At 41.7% G+C, this 22,995-nt stretch overlaps 2 protein-coding genes across 3 annotated transcripts; one reads left to right on the forward strand and one right to left on the reverse strand.

Moving 5' to 3' along the window:
* Positions 1-771: 771 nt before the first annotated feature.
* LOC132117979 (uncharacterized) lies at positions 772-4,834 on the forward strand. Its single transcript, XM_059527413.1, has 3 exons — positions 772-802; positions 885-949; positions 2,177-4,834. The coding sequence occupies exon 3, from the start codon at positions 2,283-2,285 to the stop codon at positions 3,537-3,539; it is 1,257 nt and encodes a 418-aa protein (XP_059383396.1). The 5' UTR covers positions 772-802; positions 885-949; positions 2,177-2,282; the 3' UTR covers positions 3,540-4,834.
* A 109-nt stretch (positions 4,835-4,943) lies between these two features.
* On the reverse strand, positions 4,944-11,488 carry ttll9 (tubulin tyrosine ligase-like family, member 9). Of its 2 annotated transcripts, none has more exons than XM_059527411.1 (14): positions 11,388-11,488; positions 11,129-11,178; positions 10,657-10,749; positions 10,471-10,582; positions 10,195-10,380; positions 10,043-10,111; positions 9,847-9,937; positions 9,659-9,699; positions 6,998-7,085; positions 6,835-6,893; positions 6,546-6,742; positions 6,321-6,434; positions 6,106-6,227; positions 4,944-5,163 (listed from the first exon to the last, which is right to left on the reverse strand). In XM_059527411.1, the coding sequence occupies exons 1-14, from the start codon at positions 11,400-11,402 to the stop codon at positions 5,093-5,095; spliced, it is 1,308 nt and encodes a 435-aa protein (XP_059383394.1). In that variant the 5' UTR covers positions 11,403-11,488; the 3' UTR covers positions 4,944-5,092. The 2 variants fall into 2 exon arrangements, with proteins under 2 accessions (XP_059383394.1, XP_059383395.1); XM_059527412.1 differs by having other exon boundaries at positions 10,657-10,795; positions 11,388-11,417.
* Positions 11,489-22,995: the final 11,507 nt, after the last annotated feature.

The following is a 22,995-nucleotide window of genomic DNA, read 5'->3' on the forward strand; positions in this document are numbered from 1 at the left end:
TTCTTCTATCTGGCAACCCCGCTGGTCAAGTTTAATAAAACAGTGATTTTGCAAACTTACACACACATACGCCTGTTTTTCTTCATGAGCAATCGATACGAGCAGCGATGAAATTAACGCGTTTCTCCTATTCGTTTCTCTTAGGAACTTCAACTCCCATCATGCCAATCGCAGGATCACGACGACAGCGATGCTCAAACATACAAAGCCAATAGCAGCAAGTAAACAAGTCTGGTCGAGCTGCTGTAGTGATGCTGAGAAACAACGATTTCAAAGCGTTTCGCTCATTGCAGGATGATGGAGGTTTCATAACCAAGACGCAAAGGTGATTATTGTCCTCTTTATATGTTAACGTTAAAAATAGTTTGTTCGACGCTGTTTAATTGATTGCTGCAATTCTTGGCAAAGTGCAAAATATATTAACTGTGACGCTGATATTTCGCTGCGTTTCTGCAATGGTGCTCATCAGTCGCTCGGTGCATGTGCGTGCTCACAAATGGGACATTTTGAGGCACAGCTGAGAGCTTCAAAACTGCGTCTGTGCACTTCTTAGTGTTTAGTGCGATGGGACCCATCCTGCAGGAACAAACTGCGTCTGCGACTCTGAGGAAGGTGTCAGGCAAGGGGAAGGTTAGAACGAAAAATGCAGAAAACACTGGGATTGTTGACAGGTATGTCTGAATAGAGCAGTTTATTAAACTCACACAAGATTAACACAAATGTGTCACTAAGAATATGTTGCTTTATTTGCAGCAATAATAAGAGAGGGCAAGAGAAGGATCATCAGCCCAAAGCTGAAACTGTAAGTTACATATGAAATAATAAGATGCATCAAGCATCCTGTGTCGGCAGCAGTTTGAATATGTTTTCATGATGTTCCCAAGGTCCAAAATGGCATTAAACCAAAGAAAGCTAAGAGTCCGACTGGTGGCACTTGCAAGTTGCGTGGGTGAGTGTTGTTTAAGATATGGAATTTAACACATAAATAACCATAAATAGTCAAAATAAAAGAACAAAATAAAACAAATGGACATATTTCACTACAGAATGCTGCCATTGACCAATCAGAAACATATTCCAGAGTGCTAATAATTAGAGCTGGGTATTCACACATATTTTGCTCTTGATTTGATTCAATTTGATATTGATTCACTTTGCTATATATCAGGAGTCAAATAACTTTCTTGTGATAAAATGATGCTTCTACTCCTTCGCTGTTGAAATTTAAATGGTGACTGTCCTAACTCGACAGATTTAGTCAAACATGCATTAAGACATCACTAATAGATAAAAATGGAATGAATATGTAATATAATGCATATATTTAGCACTATATATGCTCCATTTTATTATCTACAACACATGATCTTATGATGCTCATTCTGCTAGCTCTTCTTTCACCATTATCATCATAAAAAAAAAGCATTTTTTTTTCAAATCTGGTTAGAAATTCAATTGCCTTTACCTGCAGTAGATTCATTTACAGGCTGCACTCATAATAAAGATCTGCTTCATCACTGACAAACAATATGACATTTCTGAGTTTTGTTTCCTGAAATGGATTGTAGGTAAATATCCGCCTCATCCAGCACTCTTTTTTGTCTTATAAAGTAATCTTTTACTGTTTCAATGTGAGAAACAACTGGAAACAGTTCAGTGTGTACATGTCCAAATGAACCAAACTGCATCACAAACAAATTTCACTAATTAGATCCGAAATAAGTGATTAATTTGTGAATGTGGCCTCATTTGATTCTTAATGCCTGATAGAAAACACATAGCATGATTGCTAAAATATTGTAATTTTACTCTTCTAAACTCTGTGATCAGAAAACTCCCATCAAATAGTTACTTCGATTATCAGATGGGAGACATACTACAAAACAAAAAAAACATTTAGTGATGTTTTGTTCATGAATCAGCAGAATTGACTTTGAAATGTTATAATGATACAAGTTCATTGAAAGTCAAAGTAATCAAAAGTGTTGTCAACCCAGCCCTAATAAATACACTAGTCAACATCTAAAGTGGATCCAAACCATTCATCAAAGTTGTCCTAAAACCTAAACCAAAATGTATTCTTGTCTTAGGACAACTTGGATTAACTTTTTTTGATCCACTTCAAATGTTGACTACTGTATATTGATCAAATATCTTAATTGAACTATTGCTGCAGCACACAGGGTGAATCAGATCTGAGGCCTCCACGTCCCAACCTCTCTTGTCCCGAGCGTGGACAGGAGAGGAAGAAAATCCAGCTGGAGGCTCAGTGCTGTAAAGAGATGTTACAGAGCCGCGTGGCCTTGGAAAAGAGTCGTCGTGCTCTATCGCTGCCCTTGGCTCCTCAGCCAGTGCTGCAGCAGTTCCCCTCGCAGAAACAACTCTCAGACCTGGACTTACTCCACCTCCTGGAGCACAAGGAGGACGACACGGATAGCGCCAGTGACCTGTCAGACTCTGAGCGGCTCCCTGTGCTGCCTTCCCCCTGCACTCCTCCTCAGCTCAACCTCCGAGCCGAGGTCTTCAACTCCATGGACCTGCATCCTCACATACCTGGACCCAGGACGGTGGAGAACAATGAAGTCAGCTATATCTACCCAGACTTCCTGCCGCCTCCATTCAATACCTGGAGCTTGAGGCAGCTCGCCATCTTCCTCAACACCGAGGGTAAGCGGGCTCCCCGCCCAAAACCCGTAGGGGAGCTAGAGAAGTATTTAGAGCGCCTCCTTCAACTTGAGTGGCACCAGATCCAAACCATACAGTCTGAGAGCGGACGGCAAGTCGTTCCCATCATCCGAACAAGAGGTCATGCCCCCGGTGTCCTAGTGAATGGCAACCAGCCTAGGCCTCATACTGCTCCTCCGACACGCCTCAGCTCCCCGAAAAGCTTTCGGCAGGGTCAACAGGCCTTCTTCTCTTCCATGGCCAGCCCATCATCCACCCAGCTTTCTCGGCCCGTCTGCCCTCACTGCCACATCCGCTATCCGCTCTGCAATGGCACCTGCTCTCCATACGCCTACCAGCGACATTCCCGCCTCAGCCCCCTGCTAGAGCGCAAAGCTCCCCCTGCCAACACCCAAAAGAGGAGCAGCAGTGAAAGCCGGGCTTCCACCTCCGAAAACCGCACCACTTCGAAAAACCAGCAACCAGTCAGTCCTCAAGCAGCAAAGGCTCACCAGAAGCACATGCAGGCTGCGGGGAATGTGCGCAGGGCGTCCCATGAACTTAACGCAAATGGAAAATCCCATTCTTCGGTTAGGAAAGGAAAGGTCTCGTTTGCAAGGTCAAACGAGACCGACAAACAGAAAGATCCACCTGGAGCAAAATGTGGAGGGGTTGATAGGCGGGATCCTGTCGGTATGAAACGTGAAGGTGGTGGTCCAGGGAAAAAAATGGTAAAGGATGGTCCAAGAGCCGAACCGGGTGAAGTACGATTAAGATCTGATACTAAAAGAACGGTCACAGATGGCAAGGACTCAAAAGTGGCATCAGCTACCAAGTCTACTGGCAAAGTGAAAAATGCTCAATATGCCAAGTAGTTAGTGCACCTTTCACACAATTTCATTTTGCATACTGTAAAGAAGAGCTAATTAAAACATAATATTATCCCTGCAGTTAACTTTAGTTGTTTGTGAAAAGGATGAAAAGTTGTGAAAAGTGCTGTCACATTGGTAAATTTTTGGCAAAATTTAGAGGGGAAAAAAAGTCTGTTCATTATTCATTGTTAATAACTCACACAGAAGTCACTTCCAGCTTTCTGTCAGTCTATACGGACCAACTTGAAACGTGCACAGATTCAGGACAGATTTCGATTAAAATGCTTGGATTTTGCCCATTAAAATTTGCAAATGTGACCACACTTTAAAAACAAAAGTATCCTTCTCTTTAGAAATCATGCCTTTTCATCTTCATTGTTTCAGTAGAACTTTAAAGTGCATTTCTTGAATAAGATATATTTATTTTATCTGCCTAAGTACACAAAGGCAGGTTATCTACATACTGTACGCACAAATCCTCTATAAAATGAAATAAATGTACTTAAATCTAGTGTGCATATACATATCTCTTATTTGAGGGAGGTATGGCTGAGAATGTTAGCGTGTGGCTTTGTCTAGTAAGCACTATTGGTCGAAGAATGTATATTTTTTGAGATGAATAATTAATGTTTTGTAATGACTGTATTTTTGTAAAGTGCCATTTACAAGGACTTATTTTCTTGTTATTCATTAAACCAATGAGTTGACATGTACTGAGTTAAAACCGAATGTTTTATCTTTGAATGTTTTGGAACTCATTACTTAGGTTTTCACTGAGATGTAGTTGAATTGTGAATTGTTAGGATTGCTTATGGTGGTTTTGTGGTGTGTTGCTGGAGAAGGCCCTGAGCTGTAAACTGTTAAGATATTATGGTCAAGGTTATCTATGTTTGTTTACTTATTGAGAACCTTTCAGGTGATTACATTGTACTTCATGTCTCTAAATATAGCATGTTTTTATTATTTTTACAGGAACAATGATGGTAGTGGTTTTGTAGTTTTGTATGTACTGTAATGCATTGTCAAGGCACTTGGATATGACTTGAAAGTTGGTACAGGTTGAGGCCATACAGTAGATGGTACCACATTTCCATACTTGATGTGCTGTATGTAGCACCATTTCATCTTTGATGTTATGTACTGTGTAAAGTTCCCTTATCAAGCAAAAAACACACAAAAATCTACTTTTGTCCTGTCATTGTCAGTTTGTGCTTTTATTTTGCTGGGAGTTTTTGGTAGAGTTGAATGCAGCTATTTTTATGAGATACAAAATAAAGAGTTTTCATTACATCATCAAAGCCTCTGTCTATACAGTATTTATTTTAATGTGGAAATTGATACCGTCATTATATTCTCATTAAACCAGAACAAGCACAGACAGTGTAATTTTCAGGCTGTGAATGAAAATGTTCAGTGACTTTGCCATGCCTTCTGGGTATTTAAAAGCTCCTATTTACAATCATCTGAATCCTTTTGTGCATATTATCACAATTGTGGGTATTTGTGTGATTGTCATGAATAGTTTGTCACACTAATTTGATGTAATTTGCATGTTGTCATGTCCTCTTCTGTCCTGGGAAAGGCTTTAAAAGCTGTTCAAGCTGTTTCTGGCGATCATTCACACAGCCTGTGTAATACAAAGCAAAAAAAAAATGATTTGGAGATGATAGTAAATCCTTCTATAATATGTAATGTGACACTTTGCACAAATAGGTGTAAAATTATTTAAAAAAAATACATTTTATTTTGTATATTTACTTCAAGGAATAGTTCACCTAAAAAGAAAAAGAAAATCCAAAAGCTGTATGATCATAACATATTTGTAGCAAATGTAGCATTACATTACTTACTCACCAATGGATCCTCAGTGGTGAATGAGAGTCCAAACAGCTGCTAAAAACATTTACAATGTAATTTACAACATGAATCCAGTCCATCAATTAGCATTTTGTAAAGTGAAAGGCTGCATGTTTGTAACAAACAAATGCAGCGTGAAGGGTATTAAACTTTTAAATACAAGTCCTCTATCCATAATACTGCTTATTCCAATGAAAAAGTTGTCTCCTCTTAATCTGGAAGTTACGGTTTAATATTAAAATGTCTTATCAGTGAATTGTGTTTATTACAGACAAGCAGCTTTTCACTTCACAAGAAATTAATTGATGGGCTGGAGTGGTATGGTTTACTTGTGGATTATTGTGATGTTTTTATCAGCTGTTTGGACCCTCATTCTGATGGCACCCATTCACCACTGAGGATCCACTGATGAGCAAGTGATGTAATATTAAATTGCTCCAAATATGTTTTGATAATACAGCTTTTGTAAGTTTTGATGACAGAAATTTCATTTTTTGAGTGAACTAGACTTTTTAAAGCCCTATTTAGTACCTTATTTTTTTAGAAGTATCATGCATGCACTCCGAATTCATATATATTTTTGTTCAACTGTGTGACATTCAAAAAATTCCCAAAAGTGTACAAAAACTACTTAGCTCAACTCAGCACAGAAACAGGCTCACTGAGTGTACTGCAGGCCAAGATCTCATTTGAGGCAATGTAAGACACTGACCGAGATGTGTATTTGCCACGAGGCAAGAGCTTCCCAGAGTCTCTAGTCCGACATCCATGTGGACAGGTCCATCGTTCCACATTAAGTCAAATCCACCAACCCTCTTCTCCTTGCCTGTCAGACTAAATGGGAAAGCATGTTTTGGACAACAATGTCAACATGCACAATCCTCCACACTCTTTCATGTGATTTTATACTATTTTGTCAAATCGTACCGGTCTTCCATGTCTACAATGTGCAGGGTGTCCTCCAGCAGTCTGTATTTTAGGTCATAGTCCTCCTGACTGCTGGCTGTGAGGGAGGGTGAAGCGTTCACTTCAATCAGCCACCTGCATAACGGCAAACTGTGCCGTCATTTTTTAAGCCATGCAATTTCCACATTCATTCAGTTCAGATAAGTGTCCTGTCAAACTAAGCAATCAAAAATAAAGCATTCTCACGGCTTTAAATCCTGGTCCAGTAGTATGTCATATCCGTACAACTCAAAACAGTGTTTGTCATTGATGATGGTCTTCTGAACACTAAGCAGACTGCGAATAAATATGTTGTCAATTTCTTTATATAGAGTCTGCACTGTCTCGAAACCATGCTTAGCGGTCATGTACCGCCGTAGCTGCTGCATCTGCCACTTACAACCCTGAGGGAGAGCGAAAGATAGATTACTGCTTTTTAATAAAACATATCTTCATGAACATAATAGTAGAGTATGTCCAGTTACTTCCAACATACCTTCTCAGGATCATAATCAGGAGATGTTTTTTGCACTGCAACATTAGTGAGATGAACATCTGTGTATTTTAAGGTTAAAGGGGACAAACAAGTGAATTCCTTTACTTTGGGGCATAATATAAAATTGCGGGTGTGTGTATTTCAGAATGTATGCAAAGGATACACTGATCATCTATGCTGCTAAGAGAGAACCTGGTGTTGGAAAATCGGGCAAAACCATCACGATACAGCCAGGCCTTCAATGGAATATACTGTGAAAAACAAAAATGTGCTTTTTGTGTGGCCTGCCCAGTTTTAAAAATACAACGTTCAAAACATGAGAATGCAACAGTGATGTGAAGTGTAAAACAAAAATAAATCTCTCATTTCAGTAATCTATAGACAAAACCACAAATGCATTATTAATAAACTGAAGTTTATTTAAAGGTTCTTTGTAAGCCACATTAAACTACTATACGACTTGCACTTATTTTCTTGTACTATTATAGCATTAATAATATAGTCAACTACAGGAATTATTAAACAGAAATATTACAAAATAACTGCTTTATACTGCTGATGCCATTTTTATTTGGAGTATTTATTCATGATGTTGAACAATCGGGTTGTACAAGTGTACAAGCAAAGAGTAAATTCATAGATTATTCATGTTCAACTCTCAACAAATCCCCTCCTTGAACTGCCACCTTAACGTGGTGGAGGGGTTTGAGTACCCAAATGACCCTAGGAGCTATGTTGTCCGGGGCTATATGCCCCTGGTAGGGTCTCCCAAGGCAAACAGGTCCTAGGCGACGGGTCAGACTAAGAGCGGTTCAAAAACCCCTTTTGAAAAGATCAAATCAAAGGACAGTGACGTCGCCCGGTATGGCGCAGGCGGGGCCCCACCCTGGAGCCAGGCCCGGGGTTGGGGCTCGTATGCGAGCGCCTGGTGGCTGGGCCTCCCCCCACGGGGTCCGGCCGGGCTCAGCCCGAAGGAGCGACGTGGGGCCGCCTTCCCGTGGGCTCACCAACTACAGGAGGGACCGTAAGCGGCCGGTGCTTAGAGAATTGGGCGGCAGTCGAAGGCGGGGGCCTCGACAGCCCGATCCCTGGACACGGAAACTAGCTCTAGGGACGTGGAATGTCACCACGTAGAGGGCTCACCTCTACGCACGGCTTGGGCTCTGGAACCACACTCCTCGAGTGAGGATGGACTCTTCACCACTCTGGAGTTGCCCATGGTGAGAGGAGGCGGGCTGGTGTGGGTTTGCTTATAGCCCCCCAGCTCAGCTGCCATGTGTTGGAGTTTACCCCGGTGAACGAGAGGGTCGCTTCCCTGCGCCTTCGGGTCGGGGATAGGTCTCTCACTGTCGTTTGTGCCTACGGGCCGAACGGCAGTGCAGAGTACCCAGCCTTCTTGGAGTCTCTGGGAGGGGTGCTGGAAAGTGCTCCAACTGGGGACTCCGTCGTTTTACTGGGGGACTTCAACGCCCACGTGGGCAACGACAGTGACACCTGGAGGGGCGTGATTGGGAGGAACGGCCCCCCTGATCTGAACCCGAGCGGTGTTCAGTTATTGGACTTCTGTGCTTGTTACAGCTTGTCCATAATGAACACCATGTTCAAGCATAAGGGTGTCCATCAGTACACGTGGCACCAGGACACCCTAGGCCGTAGGTCGATGATCGACTTTGTGGTCGTTTCATCCGACCTCCGGCCGTATGTCTTGGACACTCGGGTGAAGAGAGGAGCGGAGCTGTCAACTGATCACCAAGTGACATGCCGTCCGCTTGACGGCATCCCTTACTTCCGGTGTCCACCACCGGGTTCGGGGATTGCCGGCTCGACAGGCACCGGAGACCTTACGGCCACAGCTCCGAGCGGCCGCTTCGAAAATGGAGGTGGAGAACATGGTCCACTCGGACTCAATATCTCCAGCCTCCCTCGGGATCCGGTCAAAGCTCTGCCGGAGGTGGGAGTTGAAGACCTCTCTGACAGGAGACGCGGCCATCAGTTGATTGGTTCCTGCCTCAAGTGGAGGAGTTTAAGTATCTTGGGGTCTTGTTCACGAGTGAGAGAAGGATGGAACGGGAGATTGACAGACGGATCGGTGCAGCTTCTGCAGTAATGTGGTCGATGTACCGGTCTGTCGTGGTGAAGAAAGAGCTGAGCCACAAGGCGAAGCTCTCGATTTAACGGTCAATCTACTTTCCTACTCTCACCTATGGTCATGAGCTTTGGGTCATGACCGAAAGGACAAGATCCCGGATACAGGCGGCCAAAATGAGCTTTCTCCGCAGGGTGGCTGGGCGATCCCTTAGAGATAGGGTGAGAAGCTCAGTCACCCGGGAGGAGCTCAGAGTAGAGCCGCTGCTCCTCCACATCGAGAGGGGTCAGCTGAGGTGGCTCGGGCATCTGTTCCGGATGCCTCCTGGACGCCTTCCCGGGAAGGTGTTCCGGGCACGAGGGGAGGAGACCCCGGGGAAGACCTAGGACACGCTGGAGAGACTATGTCTCCCGGCTGGCCTGGGAACGCCTCGGTGTCCCCCCAGAAGAGCTGGAGGAAGTGTCTAGGGAGAGGGAAGTCTGGGGTTCTCTGCTTAGACTGCTGCCCCCGCGACCCGGCCCCGGATAAGCGGAAGAAGATGGATGGATGGATGGAACTCTCAACAAATCTCATAATTGCACTAACGTGGTGTACTGTAAATGCACCATAATTTCTGTGAAATTGCTCAATTAATGGCTCTTTTCAAGTTTCCTACTGCAGCTGGAGAAAGTACTTTAACAACGAAAAACAGCATTGAATATTCAAGAAACAAAAATAATTAAAAAATAGCTTACTTACTGATGTGACAAGAACATAGACTCTCAAGTCAAATTTTCTCCCTAGTGATAGATATAACATATACATGTCACACACACACATATACAACATGTGATATGTTCAGTAATAATAATAAAAGTGGAGCTACTGTAAATCAAATAAGTATTGAAACTATTATATGTTCTATTATATGTATTATAGGTACTTACCAGCTATGAGGTAGGGATTCTCAATGTAGCGCTGAGCGACATAGCTCTCAACTTGAGCCTCGTCTTTCTGTTCTTCAGAGCGTGTCCCATCCTAAAACCAACAACAGCATCAGTGCACAACATAAAACTTGGGATGATAGCAAATAATCACAGAAGTTACATTCATGTCAGATTCAGTGTGTCAAATATGTATTACCTTCCTCCAATCTATGATATCTTTGAGTTTGCGAAACAGAAAAATTCCTTTCCCCTGTGATCGTGCCACCTGTGTAGGGAAAGTATTGTAATAGTGGATGACCTGTTGATGATCAGTTTGGCAGTAGACAGGGCACTACTCTAAACACTCACAGGCTTCATGATCCAGGTGCTCCCTGGGCTTCTCTTAAACTCTTCTACAAAGATGTGATACTCACTGGGCAGCACAAACGTACAGGGGAAAAAGTCACATTTGGACGCCTCTAAACGCCCAGCCTCCCGCTCTAAAGTTTTCCTATATCTCTTCAGGTTTTTTACCATCAGGTTCTTACGGGTCAGCTGAAAAATACAGACAAGTCATGCCTGTTTTCTTTACACATTCATTCGGTCGTAATCTATAATAATCTGCATAAATGGTATAATACAGACCTCGTAGTGGTTGCGGAAGTGACATATACGCACATGTTCCTCCATGTATGAGTGATCAAAGTTCTCTCTCAGCCACCCAACATCACACCAGTTAAAGTCCCAATCGCCATCACTGCATAGAGAGACAAGAATGCATGATGCAAGCGTGAAACACAGGGACACACAACAGAGAAGCACAGCACTTACTCTTTCACCTCTACCCAGCCTGGTCTTTGGTTTAGGACGTCCTGGATGGTGTTGGTCAGGCCACATCTGTACCGTATACAGCTCCTTCCCTCGCTGAGATGAAAATGAACCACACTAGATTGTTAAACTGCCTTTTATCCTTTATACAGACATAGATATATACAGACACCAGTTTAAAGTTTAAACTTAAGAGAAACTGTAAAATGATTTTAAAAATGAAGTTACTACAAGCATCTACACCATTCAAGTTTGGGGCCTGTAATTAAAATACAGGAAAACATTTTAAAATATCTGTTTCCTGTTTTATTGTAAAATATTTATTGCTGAAAGCGGAGTTTTCAGCATGATTGCACCAGTCTTCAATGTATCATTATCCTTCAGAAATCATTCTAATGCTGATTTTCCTATTATTTTAAATGTTGAAAACCATTTCTGGAAACCGTGGGACAATTTACAAGGGTAACAGACTTACCCTTCCTTCTTCTTCTGTGAGCTGTAGGCCCCTTTATGTCCAGCTGTCTGCTGTTTAAGGGAAGTTTGTTACAGCCAACAGGAAACATGGAGTGTAACTTTGTGTTGTAAAGCTAATTTTAAGACAGTGCAGCAATGTCGCCTTAATTAGCCTAAATAATTGTTTTATATCAGCAGTCAACCTTTGTTTTCAAATATAGGACATAATATCATGTAATTTAGTTATAAATAAGTTGTTATTAAACCCCCCCTCCCCTTACCTTATTCTTAGACATATTCAGAAACTAACAAGCTGTAACGCTAGCAGCGTGAGACTAGAACTGTTGTTCTCTATATGTTGTCACAGCAACCACCGAGCGGATTTGGACCAATCGCATCGCTGCATCTCGTAGTGACGTGTTGAGCTCAAACCCCCAACTAGAGCTCTGTTCTGTACTCGGATATGACTCTGCCCACTGAACTATAGATCAGTGACTCTGCCACACATTCACATATATGATCGCTCTTTATTAGTATATATTGTTTAGTATATTAAATACGTTTTCCCCCTTATCAACCGCATGTTTCAATTTCTAAATAAATAAAATAAACTCTACTCTCAGGTACCACGTATAATATACCGATGATTTATTATTATTATTATTATTATTATTATTATTATTATTATTATTATTATTATTTCCCGTTAATTATTTGTCTATAAAAGAACAACAGGTGGTGAAATGCTTGTTATTGAGAGCTCCTTGGAGTAAACAGCATGAATGCACACTAGGTGGCAGCATAGTTTAGATAAAATGATCCCCAAGGAAATAAAAGGTGCATCTTCACTTGCTGCACAGAAGCATGAAGCTTATTACACGCAGAAATGTAGCCAAACAAACGCAATCTGACAACACACGCTTTTTAAGCAGGATTTTCTAATATCTGACACATATAAACATGTCAAGAAGAACGAAGGCAGCGGTTAAATCATCTGTTGTAATCACTTTTTTACTCAAAAACCATCAGTTTGTCTATAACAGGTTTAATTGTTCATTTTTTTTTATATTTATATATTATAATAGTATATATAATTTACCTTAAATAGTTTTAAACCGTTTTCCATACAACTTCGCTGAGTCGCTGAGGCTCCCGTGTGGGCCTCGATCCCTGCACAAAATCCTAAATCGTCAATATTTATATTGAAATGATAATTCAATAGAGATTCATATAGGCTTCCAGAGCACTGATAGTGTTCATGCCAGTAACACATAATTGTTTTTTTTTATTTATTAATTTTTTTTACATAAAAAGATGTTTTAATCTTTCAGTGTTATTTTAATATAAACCAGATACAATTCGTTTTGAATGGTGCATTTTCATTTTAGTAGTAATTATGTTGTCTTTGTCATTTATATATATATATATATATATATATATATATATATATATATATATATATATATATATATATACATACATATATATATATATATATATATATATATATATATATATATATATATATATATATATATATATATATATATATATATTTATATACATATACATATACATATATATATATATATATATATATATATATATATATATATATATATATATATATATAGTTTTTTAGTATATCATTATAAATTATGTTGTCTTTGTCATTTATATATATATATATATATATATATATATATATATATAAACTATATTGAAATATATATATATATATATATATATATATATATATATATATATATTTCAGTATAGTTTTTTTTAGTATATCAAACTAAATGAAAATGAAAAATGTTGCCTTGACAACTAGCCAAAAAAATGTATGTTTATTTTATTGTTAATTTGTTTTAACTTCAATTAACTATATAATAACCCTTTTTATCTTCAAGATAAATTTAAATGTATCATAAATCTTCCAATATAATGCAAGAACTGGATTATTTGATCTTCGTTTGATTGAAGAAATATGAAAACGTGTGATATCATTCACCAAACATGTAATAATAATTAAGAATTTCTCCTCAAGTCCCATGATAAGTTTTTGGTTTTGCAGTTTTCGATCAAACAGCGCTTGACCTTATGGAGCATGGATGTGAGTGTGTATGTGATTGATAAGACAGTTGACGTATCTCCAAGGCAGGGCATGTTGACCACAGCAGGCTGATAATGTACTGCAGCTGTTCAACCGATTCAACCTCTCAGCTCATAAAATCTCTTTCTCCAGATGGACAATTGTCTATTAAACCAATCTGCTATCTCTTCAAAGCAAAGTAAAGCTCAGGGGATGTTATGTTCTTCACCGTGGATCAGCAGAATCCTTAACCACATAGAGAAAGGATTACCTGTACGAGTCCAACCATAGCCACAGCCGGCCTGGTATACCTTCATCTTTCCTTGAGAGTTATGTGAAGCAAACACACAAAGCATCTTGTTCTGTGGCGGTGGTCCAGAGTCCTCAGTGCAGAGCTTTGCAAGCATTGTTGGATTTAAAGAGGAATGTTGGCGTGGAGGGTAATTGTCTCTGAGTGGGACGGCTGTGTTATGGCCAGGATATGGCGTGCAGTTTTTATCCTGACAGCTCAGCCCCAAACAGGGCAAGATCCCAGCAGGGATGAACTTCTCATGCTGTCCTGTCCAGGTTTGAGGTTGTGGTTTTGGTACTCTGGTCAGGGAAAATGTGAGAAAAACAACCTGCGTGTCTTCTGGAGTTCAGAAAGAAACAATTTTCTGCTTAGGGATATTGAATCAACCTCCGAATGCTCCCATGAAAGGCTGTGACTGATTTTTTCCATTAGCACTGCAGTGTTATCAAGTGCTTGGAAGTTTATCCAGGCTCTGGTATGTGTGGCCAAAACCCTTTAACCAAACGTAATGCAATTTGACTCTCTCCTTTGTGGTTGGAAGGGACATCTTTACGTTTGGAGCCAGACTCTCTCGAGACAGCCGTCTGAACACTTGCCAACTAATACCAATGAACTGATAAGCAGAATCTTTCAACAGGCCTTCTATGAGCGTGAAAGCTGAACATTAATTTAATGAAGTATACAAACCATTCTTTCATTCTTAGAATAATGTGCAGCTGACCTTTAATAAGATCAATCCTACAGTCAATAAAGGCATCACAAACATGACTTGACTGTCGATTATGTATTAACATTTAAAAGTTAACAGATGCTCAGTTGATTTCCAAAACGGGGATCAATCTGACCGAAAAATGAAAACAGATATTTATGTTGGGTTCTTGGCTTTTTTAATACCATGGTTGGGTTATAATTGAACAACTGTCTCACTTTAAATTCATGAGAGTGAGTTTCCACATCTCACAACTGCATATACTAATGTTCAAAATTTGGGGTCAGTAAGATTTTTTATTTTTAGAATTATTATTATTATTTTTTCACAGTGACCACAAATTAAGTACACATTGAAATGATTTGTTAATTGGTGGCCATGATTTACTAATTTAATGAATACGGGACTGAATACGTAGCTACAGTGTATTAAAACAAGATGAACAAAATTTATAAATCATAGCCATGAATAAACATCCTGTGGAAATAAATTCATGTTCATAATAGATAATAGTTTTAAATAAATCTAAATTAGTGGAATGAATGAGTAAACCATGGCCACAAATAAAAAATGAGTTGTTTCATGACCACATATCTCTGTATTTCATGTGTGGGGCTCTGTAGTTTTCAACATCGATAATAATAATAAATGTTTCTTAAGCACCAAATCAGAATATAAGAATGATTTCTGAAGGATCATGTGACACTGAAGACTGGAGTAATGATGCTGAAAATTCAACTTTGCATCACAGAAATTACTTTTAATGTTACCTTATACCTATTAGTACCATTTGAAAGGGTTCTGCCCTTAAATTTTTCTGAGAATGCAATATGTGACATTTTTGTGTGAAACCTTTGTTTATTCAAAGGTGGGGAAATGTAGAAAGGGGCCTGATTTTATCCATCAGGAATCGGTTGAATGTGAAAAGTGGCTGTTACATACCACATACCAAAAGTAATTAGAGCAAGTTACAGTTTTATGAACTGTTTTATTAAAATACAATTTTTAATTGTAATAATATTTCACAATATAATGTGTTTTTGATGTAAAAGCAAATGCTGCCCTGGGGAGCATTCTTTTAAAAACATAAAAATTATTACAGACCACAAACCCCATCTATCATTTTCTCTGTCTGTAATGCCTGTAACTTTGTTTTGTTCAAGCGAATATATTCAAAGTTCACCTTGCCAAACTTTACTTTCTAGTTAAGATAGCTATATCATTTTTTTTTTTCAAATCATTTTGTAATTCATTAAAATTTTCGGTGCAATTTGTCATATTAAGTAAAAAAATATATGAAACTATTATATTAACACTTTTTACCCATATGAATATGTATGTTTATTACAAACCAGATTACAAAAAAGTTGGGACACTGTGGTACAAATTGTGAGTAAAAAAGTATGGAATAATTTACAAATCTCATTAACTTATATTTTATTCACAATAGAATATAGATAACATATCAAATGTTGAAAATGAGACATTTTGAAATGTCATGCCTATTACTGGCTCATTTTGGATTTCTTGAGAGCTACACATTCCAAAAAAGTTGGGACAGGTAGCAATAAGAGGCCGGAAAAGTAAAATGTACAGATAAGGAACAGCTGGAGGACCAATTTGCAACTTATTAGGTCAATTGGCAACATGATTGGGAATAAAAAGAGCCTCTCAGAGTGACAGTGTCTCTCAGAAGTCAAGATGGGCAGAGGATCACCAATTCCCCCAATGCTGCGGCCAAAAATAGTGGAGCAATATCAGAAAGGAGTTTCTCAGAGAAAAATGGCAAAGAGTTTGAAGTTATCATCATCTACAGTGCATAATATCATCCAAAGATTCAGAGAATATGGAACAATCTCTGTGCGTAAGGGTCAAGGCCGAAAACCATCCTGGATGCCCGTGATCTTCGGGCCCTTAGACGGCACTACATCACATACAGGAATACTACTGTAATGGAAATCACAACATGGGCTCATGAATACTTCAAGAAAACATTGTCGGTGAACACAATCCACCCTGCTATTCGCCGTTGCCAGCTAAATAGGTAAAAAAATATAGGTTTATCTGGGCCAAGGCTCATTTAAAATGGACTGTGGCAAAATGGAAAACTGTTCTGTGGTCAGACGAATCAAAATTTGAAGTTATTTTTGGAAAACTGGGACGCCATGTCATCCGGACTAAAGAGGACAAGGACAACCGAAGTTGTTATAAGCGCTCAGTTCAGAAGCCTGCATCTCTGATGGTATGGGGTTGCATGAGTGCGTGTGGCATGGGCAGCTTACACATCTGGAAAGGCACCATCAATGCTGAAAGGTATATCCAAGTTCTAGAACAACATATGCTCCCATCCAGACGTCGTCTCTTTCAGGGAAGACCTTGCATTTTCCAACATGACAATGCCAGACCACATACTGCATTAATTACAACAGTATGGCTGCGTAGAAGAAGGATCAGAGTACTGAAATGTCCAGCCTGCAATCCAGATCTTTCACCCACAGAAAACATTTGGTGCATCATAAAGAGGAAGATGTGACAAAGAAGACCTAAGACAGTTGAGCAACTAGAAGCCTGTATTAGACAAGAATGGGACAACATTCCTATTCCTAAACTTGAGCAACTTGTCTCCTCAGTCCCCAGACGTTTGCAGACTGTTATAAAAAGAAGAGGGGATGCCACACAGTGGTAAACATGGCCTTGTCCCAACTTTTTTGAGATGTGTTGATGCCATGAAATTTAAAATCAACTTATTTTTCCCTTAAAATTATACATTTTCTCAGTTTAAACAATTTGATATGTTGTATTGTGAATAAAATATTGAAACGTGAAACTTCCACATCATTGCATTCTGTTTTTATTCACAATTTGTAGTGTCCCAACGTTTTTGGAATCGGTTTGTACATTTTCAGACATATTTTGTTACGTTCAGTGACTTTCAGTTTCCTTATTTGGTCATCTTCCTTTTCTTGTTTGATTAATTGATTATTCCCCACCTGTCTCCATTCACCTGATTTCTCCCTTGTGTTTAAATACCCTGTCTTTTGAGTTCCTCCTTGTCCGTGATTGAGGTAAGTTAATGTACTAATGTTGTATGTAGTCTATGTTATCTCTATCGATGTTCAGTAAACTCCTCTTGTGATTTATATCCTTCTCGTGCACTTTATCTCTATGCTAGCATACACACGACTGTAACAGAATCACGGACCCAAAACAGTTTTAGCGGCATTTTTCTTTCGTTTTGTTTTTTGTTTTCCCCCCTCTCGGAATGGCAATCCCAGCAGTCCTGTGCCTGGAGCAACTGGACCGTTTGCTGGAGGACCATACTAGGGACTTTCTCCATCTGGCGTGCCTTACCCACTTCCCCGACCGCTCGCTCTCTAATTTACTATAAATTAATAAATTACTACACCGGCCTGAGCGAGCGGTGTAAGGCACGCCTACCGGCGAACGGTCCCGGAGAGGATTTCGCCACTTTCGTGGAGTGGGTGCTGGAGAAAAATGGATCCCCATTTACCATCTGCACTGCCGAAGAGGATATCTCCAGCCCCACTCCCGAACCAGAGACCAGCCAGCCGCCATCCTGCCGCACGGAGCTAGAGCACACTGCAGAAGTAGAGCCCGAGCCAATCACCGACAGGACCTTATGGACTGGTTTATGGAGGTAATTCCTGAATCCCCTGTTTCTCCGCTGGTTTCATCCAGCCCTGAATTTTCTGTTTCTCCGCTGGTTCCGCCCAGCCCTGAATTTTCTGTTTCTCTGCTGGTTCCGCCCAGCCCTGAATTTTCTGTTTCTCCTCTGGTTCCGCCCAGCCCTGAATTTTCTCTTTCTACGCTGGTTTCATCCAGCCCTGAATTTTCTGTTTCTCCGCTGGTTCCGCCCAGCCCTGAATTTTCTGTGTCTCCACTGGTTCCGCCCAGCCCTGAATTTTCTGTTTCTCCGCTGGTTCCGCCCAACCCTGAATTTTCTGTTTCTCTGCTGGTTCCGCCCAGCCCTGAATTTTCTCTTTCTACGCTGGTTTCATCCAGCCCTGAATTTTCTGTTTCTCCGCTGGTTCCGCCCAGCCCTGAATTTTCTGTTTCTCCGCTGGTTCCGCCCAACCCTGAATTTTCTGTGTCCCCGCTGGTTCCGCCCAGCCCTGAATTTTCTGTGTCTCCACTGGTTCCGTCCAGCCCTGAATTTTCTGTTTCTCCGCTGGTTCCGCCCAGCCCTGAATTTTCTGTGTCTCCACTGGTTCCGTCCAGCCCTGAATTTTCTGTTTCTCCGCTGGTTCCGTCCAGCCCTGAATTTTCTGTTTCTCCGCTGGTTCCGCCCAGCCCTGAATTTTCTGTTTCTCCGCTGGTTCCGCCCAGCCCTGAATTTTCTGTTTCTCCGCTGGTTCCGCCCAGCCCTGAATTTTCTGTTTCTCCACTGGTTCCGCCCAGCCCTGAATTTTCTGTTTCTCCACTGGTTCCGTCCAGCCCTGAATCTCCTGTGTCTCCACTGGTTCTGTCCAGCCCTGAATTTTCTGTCTCCGCTGGTTCCGCCCAGCCCTGAATTTTCTGTGTCTCCACTGGTTCCGTCCAGCCCTGAATTTTCTGTTTCTCCGCTGGTTCCGCCCAGCCCTGAATTTTCTGTTTCTCCGCTGGTTCCGCCCAGCCCTGAATTTTCTGTTTCTCCACTGGTTCCGCCCAGCCCTGAATTTTCTGTTTCTCCACTGGTTCCGTCCAGCCCTGAATCTCCTGTGTCTCCACTGGTTCTGTCCAGCCCTGAATTTTCTGTCTCCGCTGGTTCCGCCCAGCCCTGAATTTTCTGTGTCTCCACTGGTTCCGTCCAGCCCTGAATTTTCTGTTTCTCCACTGGTTCCGCCCAGCCCTGAATTTTCTGTGTCTCCACTGGTTCCGTCCAGCCCTGAATCTCCTGTGTCTCCGCTAGTTCCGCCCAGCCCTGAATTTTCTGTGTCTCCACTGGTTCCGTCCAGCCCTGAATTTTCTGTTTCTCCGCTGGTTCCGTCCAGCCCTGAATTTTCTGTTTCTCCGCTGGTTCTGCCCAGCCCTGAATTTTCTGTTTCTCCACTGGTTCCGTCCAGCCCTGAATCTCCTGTGTCTCCACTGGTTCTGTCCAGCCCTGAATTTTCTGTCTCCGCTGGTTCCGCCCAGCCCTGAATTTTCTGTGTCTCCACTGGTTCCGTCCAGCCCTGAATTTTCTGTTTCTCCACTGGTTCCGCCCAGCCCTGAATTTTCTGTTTCTCCGCTGGTTCCGCCCAGCCCTGAATTTTCTGTGTCTCCACTGGTTCCGTCCAGCCCTGAATCTCCTGTGTCTCCACTGGTTCCGCCCAGCCCTAAATTTTCTGTGTCTCCGCTGGTTCCGCCCAGCCCTGAATTTTCTGTGTCTCCACTGGTTCCGTCCAGCCCTGAATTTTCTGTTTCTCCGCTGGTTCCGTCCAGCCCTGAATTTTCTGTTTCTCCGCTGGTTCCGCCCAGCCCTGAATTTTCTGTTTCTCCGCTGGTTCCGCCCAGCCCTGAATTTTCTGTTTCTCCGCTGGTTCCGCCCAGCCCTGAATTTTCTGTTTCTCCACTGGTTCCGCCCAGCCCTGAATTTTCTGTTTCTCCACTGGTTCCGTCCAGCCCTGAATCTCCTGTGTCTCCACTGGTTCTGTCCAGCCCTGAATTTTCTGTGTCTCCACTGGTTCCGTCCAGCCCTGAATCTCCTGTGTCTCCACTGGTTCCGCCCAGCCCTTAATTTTCTGTGTCTCCGCTGGTTCCGCCCAGCCCTGAATTTTCTGTTTCTCAACTGGTTCCGTCCAGCCCTGAATCTCCTGTGTCTCTGCTGGTTCCGTCCAGCCCTGAATCTCCTGTGTCTCCACTGGTTCAGTCCAGCCCCGTATCTCCTATCTCTCTGCTGGCCCTGTCCAGCCCTGATCCTCCTGTGTTTCCTCCCATCCTCCCTTTCTCATCTCCTCCTAGACCAGCCAGTACCTCGACCTCATCTCTGCTGGTGCCAGTCAGTCCCGCAGCTCACCCTCAGTCCACGCCATCTGGGCGCGATGGTTCGCCGCAGGACTTCCAGTCTCCAGCTACGCCTTGGTGTGTGGATTCCCTGTCTCTGCCTCCAGCCTCCGAGCCCTGGACTCCTCCTCGGTCCTTCGACCCAGCGGCTCCGCCTTGGCTCTTAGCTCCCTCGTCTCCACCGTGGCCTGGCATCCCACCTGCTCCACTGGAATCCCTCGTCCCTCCGGCTCCACCTTGGTCAGTCGTCGACCATCCGCCGCCTTGGGACTCCATTCCTCTGGCTTCACCTCGTCACTCCATCCCTCCGGCTCTGTTGGACTCCTTCCCTCTGGTTCCGCCTCCATCCTCAGTCACTCCGGCTCTGCAGTGGTCATTCAGGGCCCCGCCTCTGCCTTGGATGCCTGAGCCTTCTGCTCCACCTTGGCCCTCCGGATCCTCGGCTTCACCCTGGCTCTGCGGCTGCTCTGCTCCATCTTGGGCTCCTCACCCACCGGTGCAGTCTTCATCTGTCGGCCACCTGGTGTCGTCGACCCCTCCTCCACCATGGCTCTTCCCACTGTCGACTCCACCGTGGATCTCCATCCTGGCTGGTCTCTGGAGCAACATCTGGCTCCTCCTCCTCTGGGCTCCTCCCTACTACTCCATCCTGGGTCCTCTCCTTTGCCTGCCCTACACCCGCCTCCAGAACCCCCACCCTCCCTTCACTGGTATTCCTCTTGCGGTGCGAGGATGCACCGTTCCGGGAGGGGGCGAACTGTTACGTTCAGTGACTTTCAGTTCCCTTATTTGGTCATCTTCCTTATCTTGTTTGGTTAATTGATTATTCCCCACCTGTCTCCATTCACCTGATTTGTCCCTCGTGTTTAAATACCCTGTCTTTTGAGTTCCTCCTTGTCTGTGATTGATGTAAGTTAATGTAGTTATGTTGTATGTAGTCCGTTATCTCTATCGATGTTCAGTAAACTCCCCTTATAACCTCCTCATGCACTTTATCTCTACGCTAGCATACACACGACTGTAACATATTTGTCATGCACGTGTAAATCTCCTAAAACCCTGATGTTGATATTAAGTAAAGAGAAACGGATTGAGGTATTTAAAATCTACTAAAAAATCTACATTTTAGTAAAGTTACATATATAAATTAATTATGTTGTTGACATACATGGTTGCTACATAATGCTAAATAAAAAAAAATTACAAAGTACATTTTGCTATAGGTATTATGTTATCTATATCTACCCAAAGAATGCACACATGTTAAAATTATCATCTTAAAGGTAACATATATGACAATATCACTCTTGATAGAGCGCAATATATGTCATAACTTACATTTCTGCATGGCAGTTTTGCATTTTTTCCTACTTAAATTCATGTTCAGGAATTTTTTCATTCAATACTGAATGACGCACAACTGCTTAAAACAATAACTGTGAACAATGCATCAGAGAATTGTATACAAAAGAAGCTGTTTTCTTAACCTTTATTAAAATGTACTTCAATAACTTTAACTCCACTGTGGTATGTAACCGCCAATATCCACAATCCAAATGATCAAATATTACACCCCTTAAATATCCTATTTCACACAGAAATATGTCTACTGCACTTCCAGGGGGAAAAAAAATTAGGGACATTTTGGCTTCTGTAGCTTAGCACCTCAGCAACAGCATTGAACCTTTTTTCTGAAGTAAATTGGTTGCAAGCATTGTTTTACTTTGACTGCAATACACAGTGATGTAATGGACCAGAAGAGCATTAATTCAGTCTTTCACAGTAAACACTTACTGTTTACACCATTAACACTGCAGTATATATAGATTATGGATCTATAATCTGTCTTTCTAGAACACCTCACCAGCGTATATTGTGTTTACTTGTTAAAGAATGTCTCATTAAACAAAGATTATCTATCATAGGAGAGCTTGCAGAACGCATCTGAGGACCGGTGACATGTTGTAAAACTGCTCCAGTCAGCTGCTTCTGGCTCCCGCCGCAGAGGCTGTCGATCATCACGGCAACATGCTTAATTGTCTGTGAAAGATTGCCACAAGGGGATCAAAAATTCCCTTTATGCCTAAAAGCAATTACCTTGGCCTTATTTTTAAAATGCTCCACTTGTGCATGGAGAAGAGGCATGCTGGGACAGCAACTGCAAGAGGACCGTGATTGAGCTCTGTTGAAATAATCAATATATTATAGTCAAGTCCCTATAAGGGAAACATTACAATAGAAATGAACATAAATATGCTATTAGAACTGGATCCACTTTGTGGTTCTTGAGCTAAGAACCAGTATTATAGACCAGCTTTACTTGATTTAAAAACAAATTAAGTTGCAAGACTTGTTAGCAAATTTTAGGACCGCCTTACTTCTAGAAGCTTCTAGGAAATATCTAAACTGTTCAAAAGTTTAACAAAACAAGTTTCCACAAAAATATGAAGCAGCAAATCTATTTAAGATGCAGCAATCCAACATATTAGACTGATTTCTGACCCTACCATATACCACACCTCATAAAAACAGATGTTTGTGTTCATGAACGGAATGTCATTGAAAAACAGAACACCATCAGCACATTCTTTGCTATAATTACAATTTCACAGACAAAACTATATTTCATCCAACATCTCTAGGAGTTATAATTGTTGGAACATTTTGGCTTTTGTAAGGTGTTGTATAAACGTCTTTCCAGATCTGAAACACTGACACTCTGATACGGTCTGTGCTAAGAATTTTTTGCATAACGCAAAACATTTCTACTGCCTACACCAAAAACTCAAGTTTCAAAAAAAGCAAGGGGAC

This window comes from Carassius carassius, chromosome 37 (genome assembly GCF_963082965.1).
Source record: "Carassius carassius chromosome 37, fCarCar2.1, whole genome shotgun sequence".
Classification (NCBI taxonomy): Eukaryota; Metazoa; Chordata; class Actinopteri; order Cypriniformes; family Cyprinidae; genus Carassius; species Carassius carassius.

Bases quoted from the DNA above. Each gene is read 5' to 3' on its own strand.
- LOC132117979 (XM_059527413.1), top strand. From the start codon at position 2,283: ATGTTACAGAGCCGCGTGGCCTTGGAAAAGAGTCGTCGTGCTCTATCG.
- ttll9 (XM_059527411.1), bottom strand. The intron at 10,112-10,194 runs GTGAGTGTTTAG...TTCCCTACACAG, and splicing joins GCACCTGGATCATGAAGCCT to GTGGCACGATCACAGGGGAA. The intron at 6,228-6,320 runs GTACGATTTGAC...TTTCCCATTTAG, and splicing joins ATTGTAGACATGGAAGACCG to TCTGACAGGCAAGGAGAAGA.